Source organism: Microtus oregoni, unplaced genomic scaffold, assembly GCF_018167655.1.
Source record: "Microtus oregoni isolate MIOR12 unplaced genomic scaffold, Mior012 000020F_ref0000438, whole genome shotgun sequence".
In the NCBI taxonomy this organism is placed as follows: Eukaryota; Metazoa; Chordata; class Mammalia; order Rodentia; family Cricetidae; genus Microtus; species Microtus oregoni.
The window spans coordinates 40,130,842-40,153,492 of NW_024543079.1; the positions used below are offsets into that span (position 1 = coordinate 40,130,842).

At 48.3% G+C, this 22,651-nt stretch overlaps 2 protein-coding genes across 3 annotated transcripts in view; both read left to right on the plus strand.

Annotated features, from left to right (window-relative positions):
* Window positions 1-5,501: 5,501 nt before the first annotated feature.
* LOC121460311 (inositol 1,4,5-trisphosphate receptor-interacting protein-like 1) lies at window positions 5,502-8,955 on the plus strand. Of its 2 annotated transcripts, none has more exons than XM_041670646.1 (2): window positions 5,502-5,688; window positions 6,691-8,955. In XM_041670646.1, exon 2 carries the CDS (start codon window positions 6,705-6,707, stop codon window positions 8,346-8,348), a length of 1,644 nt encoding a protein of 547 aa, XP_041526580.1. In that variant the 5' UTR covers window positions 5,502-5,688; window positions 6,691-6,704; the 3' UTR covers window positions 8,349-8,955. The 2 variants fall into 2 exon arrangements, with proteins under 2 accessions (XP_041526580.1, XP_041526581.1); XM_041670647.1 differs by having other exon boundaries at window positions 5,667-5,756.
* Window positions 8,956-14,824: 5,869 nt separating this feature from the next.
* The window catches only part of LOC121460292 (condensin complex subunit 2-like), a 28,490-nt gene continuing 20,663 nt past the window's right edge, over window positions 14,825-22,651 (plus strand). The window contains exons 1-6 of the mRNA XM_041670606.1: window positions 14,825-14,923; window positions 19,201-19,441; window positions 19,800-19,890; window positions 20,571-20,663; window positions 21,154-21,292; window positions 22,090-22,214. Coding sequence (XP_041526540.1) covers window positions 14,905-14,923; window positions 19,201-19,441; window positions 19,800-19,890; window positions 20,571-20,663; window positions 21,154-21,292; window positions 22,090-22,214 — 708 coding nt within the window. The 5' untranslated portion in view covers window positions 14,825-14,904. The remainder of the gene's footprint in view (window positions 14,924-19,200; window positions 19,442-19,799; window positions 19,891-20,570; window positions 20,664-21,153; window positions 21,293-22,089; window positions 22,215-22,651) is intronic.

The window sequence follows — 22,651 nt, forward strand, 5'->3', positions numbered from 1 at the left end:
TATGTCTGAATCTGTTTTATTGTGAATCTGTAACATTTTTTTTACTATCCAGGAGCATTTCTTAAAATGTTAAGCATTTCTTAAAAACTTAAGTTGCACCATGTAGGGGTAATACGGTACTGCCTGTTTACTGCCAAGTCTAAACCTTAACTGTGCTGTTATTATGGTAATTACGGCAGTTCCTGCCTGAGGTCAGCACAGTTCCTCATGGAGCAGCCGCTCCTGCCTCAGATCCATTTGGTGCCCCTGAGCTGAGCACAGTTCCAGGCACACAGCAAGTCCACATTGGAGCCGCTCTCAGCAGTTTAATTCTGAGACTGAGCATGCAGCACAGAAACTCTTTTTACCCAAGTTACAACCAAATCTGACACGCAGAGCACTGCGCAGTCTGAAAACACAGTCTCTTCCGCCATGCTCTTCCGCCTGCCTAAGCCTGATTCTGCAGTCCGCCCAGGTGCAGGCAGGGAGCGCTCAGCACCGTCTCAGAGCACTCTCCTTCCGAACATAAAACATAAAATCCATTGGAATGCTTTAAAGCCAGAGTTCACGCTGGCAGCACAGCCCCAGGAAGCCGAGCTTTAAAATGACACAGCATTTTTTCTGCTGCTGTTGCCGAATCAGGAAATCTCTCTACAGCACGCCAGCAACAAACAGCAAAAATCTATGTTAAACTCTCTCTCCCTTATTTTTAAGCCTTCTCAGGTTTTTAAGTGGATTTAGTCCATCACGTCGGGCGCCACTCTGTTGAAACAAGGGCGGCAGGCTGCTTCCCCGGCACCTGGCCGCCCCCACTGCTAGCTTTACCCGAAATAATTACACGGAAACTGTATTCTTTTAAACACCGCTTGGCCCATTTCTATCTAGCCTCTTCTAGGCTAGCTCTCGCACCTGGACTAGCCCATTTCTAATAATCTGCTGTAGCCCATGAGCTGGCTTACCAGGAATGATCTTAACCTGCATCTGCCTGGAGTGAGAGAATCATGGCAACTCACTGACTCAGCTTCTTTCTCCCAGCCTTCTGTTCTGTTTACTCCACCCACCTAAGGGTGGGCCTATCAAATGGGCCTAGCAGTTTCTTTATTGCTTAACCAATGAAATCAACAGATTGATATATGACACTCCCACATCAAATAGTCTTTTCATTGAGAATAAGGAAAACTGGAAATAAATCATCTTTAAGCAATGCTTCTTGATATTTCTCTCAATGTTGAGTCTTTAAGCGCAACTGTTCTCACCAAAAGGAGAAAGGTTTTAAACAAGCTTAAGGCTTGGATGGCAAACAGGTGGAATCAATGCAATTATATTGGTAGCGACTTCCTGTGTTGTTTATAATGATCACTTCATAAGTTTTCTTCTTCTTTATAGCACGAATAATAAAAACCCAGAGACAGATATTGGGTTCAACCTGAAGATCAGAAAAGCAAAGCAGCCAGCCACTAGAGAGACCTTTTACCTCTACCAAATCTTCAGACCAAAGGAGCGAGAGAGATCCTGTCTCCACCAGACCTCAGATCTTCAGACTGAAGGAGCGAGAGAGATCCTGTCTCCACAAGACCTCAGATTTTCAGACTGAAGGAGCGAGAGAGATCCTATCTCCACGAATCCTCAGACTCCATACTACACTGCGTTCCCCCGTCTTCCCCTTTTTTCCCTCTCTCCAGTAAGTCATATTGCTCCTTTCTCCACCTCCCTAGTGCTGGAATTAAAGGCATGTGATTCCAAGTGCTGGGATCACCTTTGTACGAGCTCCTTTAGACAGAGTCAATCTTGTGGAGCTCAGGGTGGCCTTGAACACACAGAGATCCCTCTGTCTCTGTCTCCTGAGTGCTGAGATTAAAGTGTGTGCCACCACTTCTGGCCTGTACGGCAGATACGTCAAAACTCTTCTCAAAGCAGGAGTTGCTTCTTCCACGAAGATGGGTTTTAGAGATAGGCTGCAGGTGTTATCAGGGCCTAGGGGAGGATCTGGTGTAGTCTCAGTCACACAGACAGCACAGAGGTCATCTGGATGATTTGCCGCCTCCTCTCCTGGTTGTCGGAGCTTGGGGGAGCTCCTACCCATATGAATAGAGCAAGAATTATCTGGGTTATTAGCCACCCCCATTCCCAGCCTTCTGTTCAGAAATCAATTATACATCTCTTCTACAGAAGAGAAAGCCCTGTGTGTTTAACATTCCTGGTTTCCCTAATGCTTATCTGTGACCCAGGGGATCTTTGTGCTCCCAGGACCTGTCCAGCTTTTACAGGGTCTCTCTCACGGAGCTTAGACTGGCCTTGAACTTATCCCCTGCCTCAACTCTCCCCAAATTCTGGGGTTATATTTCTGTGAAAGACGTCTGGCTTACAATAAAAGTTTTTAAAGGCTACAGCTAAATCTATTTCACAGAAAATCTGCAGTATTTCTTTGCCTTGCAAGCGTGAGTACCTACAGTGCTAGAGCTGATTTGTTAAAATGAGCCACGTTACAGCTATTTTCACTTGTCACTCGTATGACATCAGCCATCAGCACAAACTCTGGAGGGTTTCCTGTTTTTCCTCACTCCTAAATTACAAAGTGCAGGTTGGAGGGGTCTAGAGAGATGGCTCAGCTGTTAAGAGCACTTGTTGCTCTTGCAGAGGATCTAAGAGGAGTTCCCAGCACCAATTCCAGGGGATCTTCTGACCTTTTTTGTTGTAGTAAGAGCGGCGAGGCTGCGTCCCTGGCACCTGGCAGCCTGCATGGCTAGCTTATGCCCCGAAATAATTACACGGAAACTGTATTCTTTTAAACACTGCCTGGCCCATTAGTTCCAGCCTCTTATTGGCTAGCTCTTACATATTAACCTAACCCATTTCTAATATCCCTGTAACACCACGAGGTGTCTTACCAGGGAAGATCTTAACCTGCGTCTGTGTCCGGTAGGAGAATCATGGCGACTCCTTGACTCAGCTTCTTTCTCCCAGCATTCTGTTCTGTTTACTCCGCCTACCTAATTTTATGTCCTATTAAAGGGCCAAGGCAGTCTCTTTATTTAACCAACGAAATTAACACAAAACAGAAGACTCTCCCCCATCACTTCTTGGGTACCAGGCACCATACATGGTGCAAAGACATACACACAGGAAAACACTCACACACATAAGAAATAAATATAAGCTGGGCGGTGGTGCTGTATGCAGCATTTAATCCCAGCACTTGGGAGGCAGAGGAGCGTGGATCTCTGTGAGTTCAAGGCCAGCCTGGACTATAGCCAGCAAGTTCCAGGATAGGCTCCAAAGCTACACAGAGAAACCCTGTCTTAAAAAAACCAAAAAATAGCCGGGCGGTGGTGGCACATGCCTTTAATCCCAGCACTTGGGAGGCAGAGGCAGACGGATCTCTGGAGTTCGAGGCCAGCCTGGTCTACAAGAGCTAGTTCCAGGACAGGAACCAAAGCTACAGAGAAACTCTGTCTTGAAACTGCCCCCCCCCAAAAAAAAAGAAAAACCAAAAAATAAAATAAAAATAAAAACAGAACCAAGTGGTGATGGTCCATGTCTTTAATTCCAGCACTCAGGAGGCAGACACTGGCAGATCTCTGTGAACTTGAGGCCAGCCTGGTTTACAGAGCAAGTTCCAGGACAGCCAGGACAACACAGAGAAACCCTGTCTCTAAACAAACAAATAAATACAAAAATACATCTTGGAGCTGGGCATGGAAACACACACTAATTCCAGCACATGGGAGGCAGAGGCAGGTGGATCTCTGTGGGCCAGGCCAGTAAAGGCTACATAGTGCTACCCCATCTGCAAAACAAAACAAGTTGGGAAACAAAGTCGAAAGAAAAAACAAAAACAAACAAACAAAAAAACCCCCAAAGATTTTTTGACACTAAGATTTTGTCAATTCAAGTATGATCTTTAAGTGGAATAATAGTTCTATAGCTTGTTGGCATCTCCCTTTTTAAAAGATTGCTTTACTTTTAAAAGCTGCTTAGGTGTGTTTCGCCCACTTGTGTGGATGGGCATTCTGCACCTAGAGTCCATAGAGACGGAAAAGGGTGTCAGATTGTTGGGTTCCCTGGAACTGAAGTTACAGAGCCATCTTGAGGGTGCTGGGAACCAAACGAGTGTCCTCTGGAAAGGCAAGTGTCCTTTCCAGCTGAGCCATCTCCCCAGATTTATTTTTTGTGTTTTGCCTACCTATGTCTATGCATAGCATGCATGAGTTACAGACAGTTGTAAGCACCATGTGGGTGCTGAGAATTGAACCTGGGTCCTTCAGAAGAACAGTCAGGGCTCTCAACCATCAGGCCCTTGTTGGCATGTTTAACGTGTACTAAACCTTATCTAGCCTTTTTATACTTTATGAAGTTCTCTTTGATATGATGTATGATCAGCAGAGCTGTCTGGAGGGTTAGAATTCTTTTACTTTTGTTTTGTTTTGTTTGAGACAGGGTTTCTCTGTGTAGCCCTGCCTGTACTGGAACTCACTCTGTAGACCAGGCTGGACTTGAACTCGAGAGATCTGCCTGCCTCTTGCTCCTGAGGGCTGGGTTTAAAGGCAGGTACCACCACTGTCAGACTAGGTTTAGGATTCTTACTTTTATGTGACTAGTGAGTGGCAAACAAGGCTCCAACGCAGCTCTTTGAGCGACAGATCTCCTTTCCTAAGAATCACTATGATTGGGAATAAGATTCATGATTCTGGGCATGGTCTGGAGGTGAGGTCTGTAGTGGTGTATGCATATACCTGTGTATGTGCGTGCTTGTGTGTGTGTGGTGTTGTATGTGTATGTGTGCACCTGCCTCCTGTGTACCTGTGGAGGCCATAGGTCAACATCATGAGCTCACACTGTAGACCAGGCTAGCTTCGAACTCACCGAGATCCACCTGCCTCTGCCTCCTAAGTACTGGAATTAAAGGCAAGAGACAGGATCTCTTAATAAAACCTTACACTCATTGGCCACTTAAGCTCAGTGGACCTACCTAGTGTGTCCTTTCAACTTTGGGGTTAGAGGTATATGCCTGGGGACCCAAACTAACATTTTCAAGCTTGGCCAAGAGGCAGTCCACCCACTGAGTCATCTTTCCCATCAAATGATGCTTATTACCGGGTACCTAAACACATCTCCTTTTTCACCTTGCATAAGCCAGAGAGAAGTGAGACTAGCTTTTCCCCGTGGTTCCTAGTTCTGTCTCCATCAGCTTCCCACCCAAATTCTCAGTAAGTATACATTGTCCAGGAAGAACCTTGGTGAGGGTGGCAGCAGGCAGTTCAGCCTTGTGCCACCGAACGAAGCAGAGTGGCTGTGAGAGGGTAGCCACAGATGCTCTGAGGTCCCTTCAAACCCAAGGGAGACAGGCTAGGGACGAAAGGTGTACGCTCTGCGGGAGGGCCTCAGTTCTGGTTGAGCCTCTGCCCCAGGCCCCGCCTCGTGGCTTTGAGCAAGGGGTGGAGCTTGCCGGGGCGGAACCCCTGAGGCGGGAACCGCTGTGGATTGCACGAGTTCTTCGCGACTGGCACCGCGTGGTAGTCGCAGCAGTCCACAGCCCGCAGACTCTGGTCTGTCGGAGACATAGTCTGTACCCCAGAAAGAGCACGTCGGGACCACTCCCGTAGTTGGTGCCGGCTATGAACTGGGAGCATCGTGCACGCCCGGAAGAAGGCAGGGGGGGCCAGGCCGCGCTGTGTCCTTAAGAATGCTCTCTTGCTCTTAACAGAGACCGTGAGTAAGGTGGCCCCAAATCCCAAGAGAAGCCCTTAGTCTGGGTGTTTAATTGAGGCAGAAGAGAGGTGAGAATGCACTGTCTGGGAGTGGAATTTGGGGAAGTTACTGAGGGCAGAGGGGACTCCACTTTTAGGCAGATCCCTGTGGCCCTGGTAATTTGGAGCAGGGCTCATGGAAAGGGCAGTTGGGCTCAGTTCCAAAGGGAGAAGAGCCCCTCACCTGAACTCCGTGTCCTCAGTGCCCTGCCCTTCATGGCTCAGGAAGCCCAGTGGCTGGTGAATTACTGGGGTGAAGGCCGGAAGTTTCAGGCTTCAGTGGTTGGTGGGAGGGCCAGGGAATCTCTGCTACCGTCTGTCAGTTGGGTCTTGGCCACTCGATTCTGCAGGTACTTTCCTGGGCTGGGAAGTGCGGCTGGACCGATGGCCATCTGCCTCAGAACCTCAGCATCGTGCCTGTCTGGCTCCTGCAGGGCAGAGTGCTGAGGCTGAATGGTCTAATGACACAGGGCAGGGTTATGAAGTCACAGAGGAAGTGGGATGCTGCAGCTAGGGACTGAGGTTGGCTACCCAAGGATGGGGAATATATTGCCTGGACAGATTCTGTGTTTTCTGCCTGTGGAAGGGAGCCTCTGGGACTGGCAGGGCATATCTGGTGCCCGAGGTGGACTGATGAGTCGGGTGAGGCCACCCCACTGTAAGGGTCCCCCTCCCCATATTATACTGGAATAAAAAAACAGACTCGTGTTCACCCTCTGGCAGCCTAAATAGCACCCACAGGATGTGGAAGGAAAGCAGTTGACTCAGGCAGGGTACATCCTGCTGTCTCCACTTCCCTTCCCTAAACCTCGTCTTGCTCCGTCCAAACCCAGCTCTATGGCACTTTCTGTTCCCTCTTGAGTAGTCAGCATCCAGGATTTGAGGGACCAGGGCTCTGGGGACTATGTCCTGGAGAATCGATGGGGCCAGAAAGTCACCACTGACCCCCACCCTCCTTCTCCAGATGCAGAGGCCTCCATGGCTGTGATAAGCCTGCTCTTCTTGGCAGTGATGTACGTTGTTCACCACCCCCTGATGGTCAGTGACCGGATGGACCTGGACACACTGGCCCGGAGCCGGCAGCTGGAGAAGCGAATGAGCGAGGAGATGCGGCAGCTAGAGATAGAGTTTGAGGAGAGAAGGCGAGCCGCTGAGCAGAAGCAGAAAGCGGAGAACTTCTGGAGAGGAGACACATCCACTGATCAGCTAGTGCTGGGGAAGAAGGACATGGGATGGCCGTTCCAGGCCGGTGACCAAGATGGGGGGCCTCTGCGCTGGATGCTGGGGAACCTATGGAATGCGGGCCTCTTTTGCCTTTTTCTCATCTTTGAGCTCCTGCGACAGAACATGCAGCACGAGCCAGCCTTTGACTCCAGCAGCGAGGAGGAAGAGGAAGAGGTCCGCATCGTGCCTGCCACCTCTTACACCTGGCTCTCTGATTTTCCCTCCCAGGAAGCCCTGGAGTCCTTTTACAAACATTATATCCAAAATGCCATCCGCGACCTGCCCTGCACCTGTGAGTTTGTGGAGAGCTTTGTGGACGATCTCATTGAGGCCTGTCGGGTGCTCAGCCGCCAGGAGGCTCACCCGCAGCTGGAGGACTGCCAGGGCATTGGAGCTGCCTTTGAGAAGTGGGGGACCCTCCACGAGACGCAGAAATTTGGTGTCCTGGTGCCCATTGCCCCTCCGCAGGGCACTAGGTTTGTCTTGGAGATGAGAGATCCGGCCCTGGGCCGTCGTTGTGGCTCTGTGAGGGTGGACTCGGGATGCAGGTGCAAACAGGAGAAGCTCCTGGGGGATGTGCTGTGTCTGGTGTGCCACCGCAGGGACCATTCAGCCATCTTGAACGAGTGTAGCTCCATCAAGGCGGCTCTCTGCACCGGCTCGCACCTGGACGTGTGTAAGACCGTGCAGTGGTTCCGCAACATGGTGAGCAACGCCTGGGCCCTAGTGGCCCACAAATATGACTTCAAGCTTACCCTCCCACCATCCACCACCTCCTGCAAGCTCAGGTTGGATTACCGCTCAGGCCGCTTCCTATCCATCAGTTTGGTTCTTGGGGTGCAACGGGAAGATACCTTGGTCTACCTGGTGAGTCAGGCCCCAGAGCTAGAGCAGCTCACCAGTGTGGACTGGCCTGAGTCCTTCGCGGCTTGTGAGCACTTGTTTCTGAAGCTGGTGGGACGCTTTGCCCCTGAGAACACCTGCCACCTCAAGTGCCTGCAGATCATCTTGAGTCTTCAGGACCACACGAGGTTACCCCCAGGAGCGACCCGCCCCATCCTTACCTCCTACCACTTCAAAACAGCCCTCATGCACTTGCTGCTCCAACGGCCTCTGACGGACTGGCAGCACTGCATGCTGTCCCGGCGGCTCCAGGACCTTCTCTGCTTCTTAGGCCAGGGCCTCCAGCAAAGGTCTCTCCATCATTTCCTCATTGGCAACACCTTCCTGCCCCTGACCATCCCGATCCCTAAGACATTCCGGAATGCTGAGCCTGTCAATCTTTTCCAACACCTGGTGCTGAATCCAGTGGCGCACACACAGGCCATGGAGGAATTCCACAACCTTTTGGCCCAGGTGAAAACTCTGCCTTGCTCCCCACCGGATGGAGGACTTTAATGGAAAGGCCATTAAAAAAAAAAAAAAATAGGAGAAGTTCTTTCTGATTCCTCGGGCTACGAAAGCTTATTTCTCACACAGCCAGAGGTGTCTGTGACCTTCACCTTGCCCGTGGGGACCACGGGAGAGTAAGCCGTTCTTAGGAGCCTGTGAAGAAGGCCCCAGCCAATGGAGCCTAGTCTGAGGGCTGGGATGGCTGATGTTTTTAGTCTCCTGACTTGAGTCAGGACCCAGAGAACGTAAAAGTACATGGAAGCAGCTGTCATGGGAGGAGTTTGCTGCTGAGGAGATCCTGTTCAGTTGTGTTTCTGCATCACCACTGGCAGCACAAGCTCCAGAGAGAGTGCCATCCTAGCTGGCTTCTTTCTGTGACTTGCTCCGCTGTCCCTTTGAAAGGCACTGTTAGCTTAATTCCTACCCAAACTGCTGCATCCAGCTTTCCTCCCTCGAACCAACAGACGCAGCACATACTTCAGGATGGAGGTTTTCATAACCTCCCTAGTGTGAAATTATAAATATGTCTTTTCTATTTTTTTGTTTTTTGCCTTTTTTTTTTTGAGACAGGGTCTCTCTACATAGCCCTGGCTGACTTGGAACTTGCTCTGTAGGCCAGGCTGGTCTTGAACTTGGAAATCTGCCTGTCTCTGCGTCCCACATGCAGGGATTAAAGGCGTGCACTACCACTGCCTGGTTTCTTTCTTTTCTTCTGCTCTTCTGTTTTTTCCTACTTTCTTTTCTCTTTTTCCTTTTTCTTTCTTTTTTGAGACGGTTTCTCTGTGTGGCCGTGGCTGTCTAGGAACTGGCTTTGTAGACCAGGCTGTCCTCTAACTTAGAGATTTGCCTGCCTCTGTCTCACTATTTTCATACAAATCCATAGTTATTTTTATGTATCTGAGGAAAGCCCTAGTACTACCCAAATATTTGTTAGTTTTTGATTCATAAGTGTTAAGTTAATGGTGACCCGTCCCATAATTGAGATAACCTCAGCAACAACTGATGACCTCTGTGTGCCTGGAGCAGTGTGGGAAGCTCTGCTGCTGCTCTCTCACAGGCTCTGAGAGGAGCAGTCTGAATCTGAGAGAGCTGCCTGTCTGTTCAGTGGGAAGGCTGAGCTGACACGCGCACTCCTCTGGTGATGACTTTCTATTCTCTCTTCAGAGATGACGAAGAGATTACTTGAACTTTGTGATTTTTAAAAGAGGATCATCACAATCTAGGCCCATTGCCAGGGCTGGACAGGAAGGTCTGTGAAGCAGTTCAGGCCTAAGAGTTCTGATTTTCTAGAGAATGATTGGCGTGTTCTCTCCTTGTTCTAAACCTTCAGCATGCTTGAGTATTAAGTAATAGCCAAGGGTGTGGTTGTTTTTGAAACATCAAGGTTGTTCTGTGCCCAACATTGCCAGGAAATCTGCTGGGAAGGAGACCCTGGCCCTTCGTTTGCCCTGCCTTCTGCAGTTGGTGAGGAAGAGGTTGTGAAATGCTAGACTTTGGTGCATCTGTTGAGGAACCCATACCCTCCCCACCATAGCGAAAATAAAAGCTGATGTCAGTCAATGTTTGAAATTCTTGCTACAGAGAGGTACTGTGCTCCCATGTTACCTGCTTTCCAGGTAAGAGGATGCGGGGCTGGCTCCGTGCAGGTGAGAGTTCTGTTTTTCGAATGTCCAAATACTTTTTAGAAAACTATATCCACTTCTGTCTTAACTCCAATAAAAACTGAGGCTGTTTTCTGTATGAATTAGAATCTGTTCACTCACCACATTCGTCCATACCTCTCCCAAGAAGTTCTTGTTTCTCTGACAGCTCTAGCTAGTATATCCTGATGTTTCTCAGTGCACCTTAAAGCTGTGGTTTGCCCTGTGGTTTCCAGTGGCATGGCCAGTGGCCAGGAAAGAATCACTCATAAAGTTAAGGAGCATCTAACTTATTTCCAGGGTACCTAAATCCAGCTCTCCACCAAATGAAAAGCTCTTAGTAAGCATAAACAGCACGCTCTAGGAGTCTGCTGGGGTAGGAAGAAGGTGGTATGATTGCTAGGTCTGCAGGGCTTCTCATCTAACAGACAAGAAAGAAAACGTGAAATTATGAGTGGGGAGAAGACTACAAAGGGAATAGTCAGCAAAGCTTGGGTGGGGCAGAAGATACAAGAAAGCGTACAGGGTGTGTGTGTGGGGGGTGAGTAATGGAAAGAACAGACCTGGGGTGCACTGGGAATATTCCTAACAATGACATGGGGAACCTCTCCAGATAGGAAGCTAAACTTGATTGTGATACAGAACCTGGCAAGCCCCCAGGATGCTCGCCAGTTCCAGGGATGGGAATCGTCGGAGCTCACTGAGTGTTGTCGGCACTGTTGTTTACATTTCGGAATCCAGCCAGTCCTCATCCTGTAGTCCCACATAGGATCTTTGTTGTTCATATGAAGAAGCAGGCATAGAGAGGGTGCACAATTTCCCTATGGTCGCGCACCTTGTAAGTGGCTGCACCTGAAATAACGTACCCGCCCTAGCAACCTTTCACTGTGGGCTTTGGAATGAAACAAGATTAACCGGTCCAATATGAAACAAAATGCATCTATTAGTTTTAAGATCAGGGCAGTATGTTATTGTTTGAAAGTTAAATTGTTCATAGCCCAGGATTTAGGAGATGAGGGATTTCATATTGCATATCAAAATTAAAAGCATTTGCTCAGACGCCAAAAGCAATTTCCTCTTTTTTTTTCCTTCAGTGTTTTTATACAGGGTGTCCCTGATTATCCTGGAACTGACTCTGGCTGGCAGAGATGCACCTGCCTCTGCCTCCACCTCAGGGAGTGCAGGGATTAAAGACCTCCTTTACCCTGTGACCAATCCTTTTTGGTCTCAGTAACTTGATGAAAAGTCAGCGAATTTGTAGCCAAAGGTTGCTTGTTTAGCCAATTGGTTAACTATTGTTCCTCACCCAAGCTAAGGTTGTTTCTGTTGGATTTTAAGGAAGTAGAATCTGGTGGGGGGAGGGGCCGACCACTTCTGTACAAACAGAGGAATCGAGTTTCACATGCCTCTGATACCAATGATAAATCACTTAATCTTTTGGCACCCTCAGTAGCCTTAACTCCAAAACAAAGGCGGCATTCATTGTAGATGTAAAAGACCTGCCTGCTCTGGGCATGCTCAGCCCACAGAACACTGAGTATGGAGCTGGCACAGAGCGGGCAGAGCCAAGCAGGCAGCCTAGGAGGATCATTATAGCCCCAGAATAGCCTCCAGCCTTGTCCAGTGGGTCGGCCACCTAGTATCTTTCCTTTGTCAGAGGTTCCAACCCAGTTCTTCAGGAACTCTAATTCAGAGCCACCTGCTACTCCTCCAATGCTTGTTGCTCTTAGTTTGAACATCAAAGCCTCCAATAAGCAGCCTTCAGTGTATCCGGGAAGGCTTTCCTGGGGAACCAGCAGGAGCCATAACCCGACTGGCGCTAACTGGAGGAAGATGGACAGAATTCTAGATGGAAGAGAACATATTTGCAGAGGGACTGTGGTAGGAGCAGGCAGGGTGAAGGCAAGTCTGAAAAAAGGCCTGAATGGGTGGAGGAAGGAAGAGGACAAGATCAAAATGAGGCTGAAGAGCCTATGGGGGTGGGGGCGGGGCAAACCCTGTAGATCTTGTAGGTCCTTTGGAAGTTCCCAGAACAAAGGAACCTTTGAAGGGGTTTTAGACTTCTGGGAGGAAGAGGTAGCGGACAAGTGGGAAAGAGGTCAGAGTTGCACTTGACAAACACTGTTCTAGGCTCACTGGTAAAGGGGGAGGTGGATGGAAAGGTGAGGGGCCTGCAGAGATTTTTCAGGGGCTTAAAGCTCAGTAATGGATAAGGTGGGGGAGCATCCAGTCCTGGGAGCTGATGTGCAGTTCCTGGGTGGCTGACAGTAGCATTCAGGAAGGTGAGGAACACTGTAATCTTTTCTTCCCGTAATTCCACTACCATGGCGTACCCACCAGAGAGGATTGCTCAGACGGGAGTTTAAGCTCATAGGAAGTCTGTGTTAGTCTGCTGTTAACTGAGTGTTTGGGATTCTATGTAGTGTAGCTCCAAGCCTCTCTCAGGGTGAGCTTTTTAGCACAATATCCATGTCTTGGGTTAACATACTTCAGTTAACAAGAACTGTCAGCCAGAAGTGGAACTGTAAAAGCCAAAAGCCAGGTTAGCACATTTAGAGACTTTCCCAGGACTATGGACTTGGACGGATTAGGTCTTTGTTTTCATTTTGGCTGGTTGTATTGTCTGCATGCTGTTTTACAGCCCGAGTGGCATTTCTGTAGTGGAGTCAGTTGTGCTAAGGTCTGGGGGTCTACTACGGTCTGGAGCCATGTTCACACCATTTTTTTTTTTTTTTTTGGTTTTTCGAGACAGGGTTTCTCTGTGGTTTTGGAGCCTGTCCTGGAACTAGCTCTTGTAGACCAGGCTGGTCTCGAACTCACAGAGATCCACCTGCCTCTGCCTCCCGAGTGCTGGGATTATATCATCCTAAAGTGGTCCTGGGAAAACAAGTTCATATAAAAACCAAATAGCTTTAGCGGGTCAGTGGTGGTACACACCTTTGACCCTAGCACTTGGGAGGCAGCCTGATCTCTATGGGTTCGAGGCCAGTCTGGTCTACGAAGTGAATTCCAGAACCCACATGGTGGCTTACAAACACCTGTAACTCCAGTTCCAGGTGATCTAACTCCTTCTTCTGACCTCATCAGGCAGCAGCCATGCGTGTGGTGAACATACAAGAACAGGCAAAACACCCACGCACATAAAATAATTTTTCTTGAAGTAGCTTTCAACAGTGGGCAGAGCTTTGGTTATCAAAAGGAGGGAGGGGGACTAACGACCTTTAGTTGGCAGCGGATGATGTCAAGGTGTGGGGGCCAGCCATGATAATCTAAGTCTGGGCAGGTCACCCAAAGGAAGTCCTTTACTTCCAACCAGTATCACCTGGGACTCTCTGGCCATCGATGAATTTAAATGGAGTCTGGAGTCTGAGACAACGCCTGGCTGCAGGAGGAACCACAAGATTGCTGGACGTCCACCCAAGAACACCACTCAAAGCAAATGCCTGGCATTCCAACCCCCCTAGATAAGATCACCTGCGCACCTCACCAGGATGCCCCTAGACAAATGTCGGTCAGTCAGGGGTCCTGAACCTCAGAGATCCCTCACCCCCACCTTTACTACTATAAAAACCCAATTCTAACTGAGCTTTGGGCTCTCCGGTTATTCCAATATGTTGGACATGTAGAGAGACCGAGTTTGCAAATTTGATTAAAATAAAGGCTCTTTGCTTTTACATATGGGACTTGGTGTCCTTTGATGGCTTGTGTGGGGGACCCTGCGGATTTGGGCATAATAAAGGATGTTAAAAAGCTACACCTTAAGCCGGGCGGTGGTGGTGCACACCTTTAATCCCAGCACTCGGGAGGCAGAGGCAGGTGGATCTCTGTGAGTTTGAGGCCAGCCTGGTCTACAGAGCTAGTTCCAGGACAGGCTCCAAAGTTACAGAGAAACCCTGTCTCGAAAAACCAAAATAAATAAATAAATAAATAAATAAATAAATAAATAAAGCTACACCTCAGCCCTCCTTTTTTTAAAAAAAAGAGAGGTAGGTAGATGGTTTCCAAAAAGCTTTTCACAAGAATGTGAACAAAAATGTCCATTTTAAAATGTGTGTGTATGTGCACATGTGCACACGCATACAGACATATGAATACACAATGCTCTGGTGTATATACACAAGCTCAAACAACAATCTGCAGTGTGTGCATGTGCATATGCAATGCTCTGGTGTGCGTGCATACACACATGTACTCCTAATGATCTGGTATGTACATAGAGACACATGCATATACAATGTTCTGGGATGTGTGTGTATACACAAAGGTATAGTATACACAATGCTCTGGGATGTGTGTACACATGTATATTCTTGGAAGTGTATACACATACACAATGCTCTTAGAGGTGTATACATATACGGACGCCCAGTGTTCTGGGATGTATACACAGGTAAACAACGCTCTGGTATGTGTGTATACTGCACAGGCGATGCTCTTGGAGGTGTATACTCATGTGTACACAATGCTTGGGGCGCTGTGTACACATGCAGTCACTGCTCTACATTTCTTCTTGCCTGCTTGGAGCTTCCAATAAGGGCAACATTTTGCTATACACGTAGCACAAGTCTCTTAGGGCAAGGCACCTTGCTTCCTCAGAAACCTCCCCATTAAAACCCAAATTCCAGGAAAACAGCTTTTGCCCGCTGGGATCCACACGTCCCACTCCGCACCTAGCGCTCGGCGCCGGGGTGTTTTCAAACTTCTTCAGCATGCTCACCGGGGGGGGGGGGTGTTCAAGCTCACTGAGAGTAGACTTCGTTGAGAGATTTCCCGCCAGCTTTCCGCGGCCAGCCTTTCACCAGCCTCCTGTGCGGTCTGCGCAGGCGTGTGCCAGACCACGCCCTCGCATGACGTCACGAGACGGTTACTGAGCGCTTGGCGCTCGCGATTTAAAACTTACCCGGGAGCCGTGGCGAGCCAAGATGAGAATTCCACGCTCAGGTGAGCTCTAGTGGGTCGAGGCGCGGCGGGCAGGGTCAGGACTGAGGGCGATCGTGCGGGCAAGTCCGGAAGGGACGAATGGACTCGGCTGGGTTCCGCAGGGGGCCAGGGGCCGAAGGCAGAGGCGGGGGAGGGGAGAGGAGGGTAGAGAGGGGAGCGGAGCGTTGGGCCAATCAGGGCGCAGCTGCAAGCGGCTGCCGAGCTCCTGCTCCCCGCGCTCCGGTTCTAACGGAGGATAAGGGTTTTTTTTTTTCTTTTTCCTGAACTGGGCGTTATTTGGGGGAGCTGTGAATGCGAGGTGGTGACAGCTCTGTGTTGAGCGTACGCGCCTTTATTTTGAAACTGATACAAAAGTCTGGAGCGCTCCCTTTGGGACAGACCCCCGGTCAGATGCAGAGATATACAACAGAAGAAACATGGGCACTGGAGATGGACATTGGAGGATCAGAAGTTAAAGGTTGTCGTCAGATAAAGCGAGTTCGAGGCCAGCCTGGGTTTCATGAGACTCACTCTGAAAGGGAGCGGGGCGTGGGGACAAAACAGATAAATAGCCCATTTCTCTTGGAGCTTGTGTTCAAGGGGAGACAGTACAGGAAGTATTTGACAGATAAGGCCTAGAGCTGTGACTCCTCTCCTTTATGGACTCGAGATTTTTCAGCAGACCTTGGGAAGACCGTTCGAGGCAGAGCAGCGTGTACAAAAGTGAAGATTCAGGAAAGAGCCTGGACAGGGCTAGGAACTAACTAGAACATGGTAACTACGCTTAGTGAGTTTAGACAGTAGGCAGGCCCTGGCAGACCTTAGTAAGAGGTTTGGAATAATAGTTACATTACAGACATGTTGCCTGTGACTTCCTGGACAGATGTTCAGGTGAAGGGATCAGTATCTACTGGGTGAGTTTGACGGAGCTCCATAGGCTGAGAGGTAGTTAGCCATCATATAGATCATAAAGCCATGGGTATAGACCTTGTAGGGAGTGCATCCAGGACCAGAGCAGTTCAAGAAGAAAAGGGGCATTCGTTCTTTTGGGTGAGTCTCAAGGGAAACAGCCTGGAAGCGCTCACACTGACCACATGCAAGCTGTCCTTAATCCTGCAAGGCTGTGTTCATGAAATGGTAGGGATGAGAAGCAGAGCAAAGAGGCTGATTGAATGGGAGGAAGAAGATAGGTAGACGGAAATGCTTTTGATTCAGTAACCATCTGAGAGAGGAATCAGGGAGGATTTAAAGAGGTCTCCCAGGTGCTTCCAGTTTCTCAAGTCCTTTCCTTACCCACATTCACAAAACTCTTGAAAATGTCTAGCTCCTCTTTTGGCTTTTTTTTTCTTTATCCCTGCTCCCCATGCACGGCCATTTGTTGTTTCTTGTGTAGGTCTTGTGCCTGTGCAAGCATTCTACCCACTGCTCTTTGTTTCCAGCCTCCTTTTTATTTTAGTGTGTTCCTATAAAATGTTATTTTGTGTATTGTCGTTACATTGTATCACCTGTTCTGGCGCAGCAAGTTCTGCCCAGCTGCTCCCTCCATCCTTCCCTCCTCCCCTCTTCCTCTTTCCCTCTCCCTTCTCTGCACATGCCAGCCTACCAGCCAAGGATGAGTGCTACACAAGTGCTCACCCAGGGAGCCGTACGGAAGCCAGGTGTTTGTCCTTCCATTTAGGGCGATGGGGAAGCAGATACCACTAGAGCATTTGCTTGCCTACAGTTTTGTTAACTAGTAAGTGATGAAGCCAGGTTTGAGGCAATGCTTTCTGTTTCTTAAATCAGGGCTGGGATGAGGGTGAGTTAGGGTTCTTTTATCTCCTTCCAGGAATTTTGTGTCTTTCTCTGAACAGTAGGGCGCTGTCACTGCCATAGTCATACTGTGAATGTGTCATTAGCAATACGGCTACCTTTCTGTGAGCCATGTGTTGACTATCACCCCATGTGTCTGGCTCATTTTCTCTTACTCCCAGACTTCAGGCTTTTGTTCTGCCGACCTATATTCTACCCCCTTTCGTCACTTATTACCATCTTGTGTCCTTGTTCCTTTTTATATTTAAGTTATGTTCTTGGTTTCTTAGTGTCCACTTACTTCTTTACAGGCTCTTGACAAACCCCACAACCCTGGTTAATTTAAACATAGCCTGTTCTGCATAGTTGACAGTGGCCAGAGAAAAATACGCAGAGATACCAAATGGTTGGTTTCGGGGGCGCTTCGGGGGCTGTTCATCATACCACACCTCCTGTTTTAGTCTTTCTAGATAGCCGTTTCTTCCTTCCCTTAGCTGTCCAGTACCGTCTCCTTCCCTGGCCCCCTAGTTCACTTGTATTCTTTGCTTAAGGACAATAAAAGTAACAGAACAAGTGACTTAGTTGGTAGAATCCTTGTCTGTTTTTTTCCTCACAACTTGTGCTTCCCCAGCCCTTTTGCTGGTTGCTTGTTCCTGTTCTGTAGTTTTTGAAGTATTCGGGACCTGTCTCAGAGTCAGCTCTTCTCCATTCTCTTAGTTAGTGGGCTCATCGTGTGTGTTAGATGAGTCCTCCGCTGTCACTCCCAAACTTACCTAGCCTGAAATTGCCCCCTGGATTCCACAGTTAGGTTTCCAGCTGCACAGTGCAGTTGGGTGACAGGAAGTGTGAGACGGGTAAAGCTGTGGCCCTGCCTCCTGCCTCACAGTGTGCTCCTCCTGTAGCTTCTTCAGATCTGGCAACTCCGTCAGCTGTTGGTGATAACCGTGGAGCTCGCCTTGACTCTTCACAGTCCTCCTTTCAGCAATCAGGCAATCATGCTGACTTTCTGCCTATCTCTGGAGACTTGTCCAGTATCTGGACACCTCTTCCTTCCAGCATTGCCCGTCTCATCATCTCCTACCTTGCTATTGACTGTCCTCTTCTAATTGCTTTTCCTGCTTGGCTCTTGTCTCCTCTTCAGTGTGTTCTCACTCTGACAACCAGAGGGTCCTCTGTCCTCCTGAAGCCCAAGCTAGCTCATTTTGTTCCTCCCCTCCTCATTCTTGAGTCAGATCCCTTCTCACTGCGTTTAAGAGGCAGAGTCAGAGCTGGGGGTGCAGATCAATTGGTAGAATGCTTGCCTAGCATCAAGGTTTTGATCAACCCCTCGCCCTGGGTTTGATCCCTAGCGCCACGTAAACCAGGCACATAGCAGATACCTATAACGCCAGGATGCAGGAGGGGGAAGCAGTAAGACTAGAAGGTCAAGGTCATCCTTTCAGCTATTGTGCTTTGGAGGCCAGCCTGGGCTACAGAAGAGGGGAGGGCTGCAAAGTCTTTACAGTGGTTGTGAGTCAGGCTCACATGCTCCTACTAGTTGGTCTGGTGCTCTTTTCTGCTTGGCTCTGGAGAGGCTTGCTGCTTGGACTACTGCATTCGGTCACACGTGTGTGCCAGGATGTTCCCACCTTTGGCTTGTGCCCCTGCTCCCACGGGGTTTTCCCAGACTGTCTCTAGCTTTGATTCAGGTGTACCCTTTTTGGTGAAACCTCCTCTGTTAAGAGCACTGGCTGTTCTTTCAGAGGACCTGGTTTAATTCCCAGACCCACATTTGCAGTTCACAACTCTCTGTACCTTCAGTTCCAGGGGCTCCAACCCCCTCACACAAACACCAGTGCACACAAAATAAAAATGAATTATAAGAATTTCCTGTGTATCACACCAGAGACGAGGAAACGTCTCATTTCTGGAGAGGCTGCATTTGTCTGCTTGGCTAACGTCGTCACCGTCAAAGGCTTTTATAGTTTGCATGTGCTCTGTGGCCAATTTGTAGGAATGCTGTGTGCGTGTGTGTGTTTTACATATTTCAAATGTTTTTCTCCATCCTCCTGCCAAGACATGGAGGAGTCGAGAGTCGAACCCGGCCTGTATGACTATAGACCAACCTCATCATTTCTCAACACTGGGATCTCCCTGGCCCAATATCGTGGGCGACAGATGTCGTCCTGCTACTTTAGCTTAGCAAAGGCAGCAACTTTGTCTCATCCATGTCTCTGTCCTCAAGCATGCTAGGCAGATGCTCCCCCGCTCTAGTCCATCTCCAGCTCTGCCTCCTCATCCTATCCGGTGTTGTGCTTGAATGTATAGCAGCTGCGAATATTTGTCCTGTACCTTTCTCCTTTCTCCCCACTTGCACCCTGCAAGAAACCCAAACTGTGGTGTCCAGCATCATGTATGATAGGACCTAGAGAATGTGCAGTGAGCCCATGCAGGCCCAAGTTCCCTTTTGGTAAAGGAAATAATTCTGTTGAAGGTTTCTTGAGCAAGTATTTTGTTGTCACTGCCAGGAACAATGAATAGCTCTTCTCCGAAGATCCATGGACAGCAGTTCGATGTTTCATCCCCTTTGGAGCGGGTGCTGTCAGTGCCCCGGCAGGGGAAGGCCGCTCTCAGTACTTCTAACACCCCAGTCCTTGAAGACTTTCCTCAGAATGATGATGAAAAGGAGCGGATGCAGCGGAGACGCTCCAGGGTCTTTGACCTGCAGTTCAGTACAGACTCCAGTCATTTGCTGGCCTCCCCTAATAGGTGAGTGCGCTTTTGCCTCTGCTTCCACCTTGGTTGGAGGCGCATGGGCTGTATGAGTCTTGGTGCCTCCACAGTACTTCATTGATTCTGGGCATAGGGGTTTCTTTGTTTTCTTTTAATGTTTATTCTGTGCGTGTGTGCGTTTGTGCGTGTGTGAGAGAGAGAGCACGCATGTGGAAGGCAGGACAACTTGCAGGAGTTAGTTTTATCCTACCTTGTGTTCCAAGGGTCAATCTCAGATAATCAGGTTTGTTAACAAGTGCCTTTACCCACTGAGCCGTCTTGCTGGTCTCCTGGGTGTGTGTTTAAAGTAACTGTAATGTGGATCCTTGCTAGAATATTCTTGTTTTTTATTTAGGAATATTGATGTTTCAACTACCACATCTAAGTTTACAAACACACAGATTACAGAACATTACTCTACCTGTATCAAGCTTTCTACTGAAAATGTGAGTATTTGTTGGTTTGTATTTATTTAGTCAGGATCTTACTTTGTAGCTCAGGCTGGCCTCGAACCTGCGATCCTCTGCCTCACTCATTTTAGTTGTGTGTCAACATGCCCAACTATGATTTTGTATCTGGGAGGCAGGGCTTTCTTGATTTGGGTAGGAAATGTGATGGTTGGTTTGTTCTCTAGTGCGGCTTCCTGTCCTGGTTTTTCGCAGTGTGGCTTTACAGTTTCTGGTGGAGCCCTGCTGCTGCTGCTCATGGACAGTCTACTAGTGGCAGTGCATGGCTCACAGGCAGATGGTGGCAGTTTGGAAGCTGATGATGCATCTGGAGCCACCCTGCATTCGAGCCTTCTCTCCCACTTATAAACTGGGTGATGGTGTCACTGACTTCCCTGCTCCAGGTCCCCCCTCTGCAGGGAGAGTGAGGGGAGTGCCTGTCTCACAGGCGGCTGCAGGGTCCTTAGAGCAAGGCCTGTGCACAGTGAGTGCTCATGGAGTCTTGGATCTGTTCAGCCTTTGAGGAGGGAGGGTGCATGTAGATTTGGCTTTGTTGCAAGTGCTTATGGGAACTAAGATCAATGGGGGTATTTCTAAGTAAACTTTAGTGTCTTTATTTACCGGAGCTTATGAGCTGAGCCTGTGACTAATAAACCTTTGTGTAATTTTTTTCCCTCTAGAAAATCACTACTAAGAATGCTTTTGGCTTACATTTGATTGATTTCATGTCAGAGATTCTTAAACAGAAGGACGCAGAACCAACCAACTTTAAAGTAAGAAGCATGGGTACTTTCCTTCAGCTGGCACAATGATTATTTAGAGTGCTTGAATTCTTTTTTTTTTAAATATTTATTTGTTTATGTATTTATTTATTATGCATACAATATTCTGTCTGCGTGCATGCCTGAAGAGGGCACCAGACCTCTTTACAGATGGTTGTGAGCCACCATGTGGTGGCTGGGAATTGAACTCAGGACCTTTGGAAGACGAGGCAATGCTCTTAACCACTGAGCCATCTCTCCAGCCCCAGAGTGCTTGAATTCTGCAGGCGCACACGAGCACAAGAGCCTTCCTGATGAGACAGTACTGTGGCTCCTTTACCCCCTTTCCTCAGAAAACAGTAGATGTCGTTATTTCCCATTAGTCTGTGAGCACTTCTCTCTTCCTTTTCTTCAATAAATATTTTATGAATCTATCTAGATTTTACCTGTCCATAGTGCTGTCCTGTGCATCTTTATGAATCTAGCTGTGCTTTTGGACCAGGTGGCTGCTGGTACCTTGGATGCTAGCACCAAGATCTATGCTGTACGTGTGGATGCTGTCCATGCTGATGTATACAGAGTCCTTGGAGGGCTGGGCAAAGATGCACCATCTCAAGAAGAAGTGGAGAGCCATGGTGCAGGTATGCAGGGTGGGATCTGGATTTAAGGGGCTACTTCTAGTTTATACTGGACAATATTTGAGTAACATTCCAGAATGAAAACACAACAAGTAAGTCACACGTTTTTTTCAAAGCATGGATATTTCCAGAATGTGGTTTTCCGTGAGAAAATGCAGGCAGGAAATGTGGCTTACTTGATTCTGTAGCTAACTCATGGTGAATTATTTTATATGTCCGTTTGTTTCGTGGGATGGGTGGGTTACTGGGAACTTAACCAAGCCTCATTCAACCTAGGCATCTGTCATACCTGCTCTTATGCTAGGGTTTCTCAGGGTGGTTTTACTGTTTCTTAAAGGCCTTTGAGTCTCCTTACAGGAGTTTGCTTTTAGCAACACTGGGTCCTTTTCTTCAAAAAGGACCATGTAAAAGCTTTTAGAAATTATTTAGCAAGACTGAGTAAACACTAACTAGCTTCTGCTTGGTGTCTTCAGAAATAGTTTTTTTTTGTTTTGTTTTTGGAGACAGGGTTTCTCTGTGTAGCTTTGGAGCCTGTCATGGGACTTGCTCTGCAGACCAGGCTGGTCTCAAACTCACAAAGGTCCGTCTTCCTCTGTCTCCTGAGTGCTGGGATTAAAGACATGCGCCACCGCCACCACCTGACTAGAAATTTATTTTTATTCACCGTGAAATGTGTTATCTAGTAATCCAGTTACTCTGTAAGCAGCAGATTAGATAGATGAGTTGTTGCCTGGACGGGATTTCCCTTTTAAATTATGACTACTTTAGAGGGTTTTCAAGAACTAATCTTCTTCCTTTAGATGGAAGTGCTGTTGCACCAGAAACAACCAAAAAGACTGCGAAGACCAAGAAGAAGCCATCCTGCAAAACCATTGAGCAGAATCTAAGCAACATCAACGTTTCTGAAGCAGATCGAAAGTGTGAGGTGAGGAAGTGTGCGCTTTGCATGGTCTCTGATGAATTTGGCAGAGACGTCGGTAGTGTCTGTGTTTATGGCTTGACTGAGCTTTGAAGAAAGGCTAGATTTGGATCAGTAACTGCAGACTCATGACCTGTAGGTCTGGGCTTCAGAAGGGGGATTGTGACTGGTTAGCATTTGAGAAAGGAACTAGAAGTGACAACACCAGTGCTCTATGGAGGTGGTCACATGAGTTACTAGGCTGGAGCCTCTGAGCTGGGAGAGTGTTTATGGAGCTGTGAAGCTGCCTGGGTGACAAGAGAGGAGAGGATGTGGATGTATGAAACATGCCCCTTTTTGGGACCCAGGATGTTTAGATGGGATCAAGAAGATGGCAGCATCACAACCTCCAAGGAGGGCCAGGGAACCATGTCTGTGTTATCAGTTCCGAGCCTGGTTTCTCC

Coding starts and splice junctions, on each gene's coding strand:
- LOC121460311 (XM_041670646.1), top strand. CDS start 6,705: ATGGCTGTGATAAGCCTGCTCTTCTTGGCAGTGATGTACGTTGTTCAC.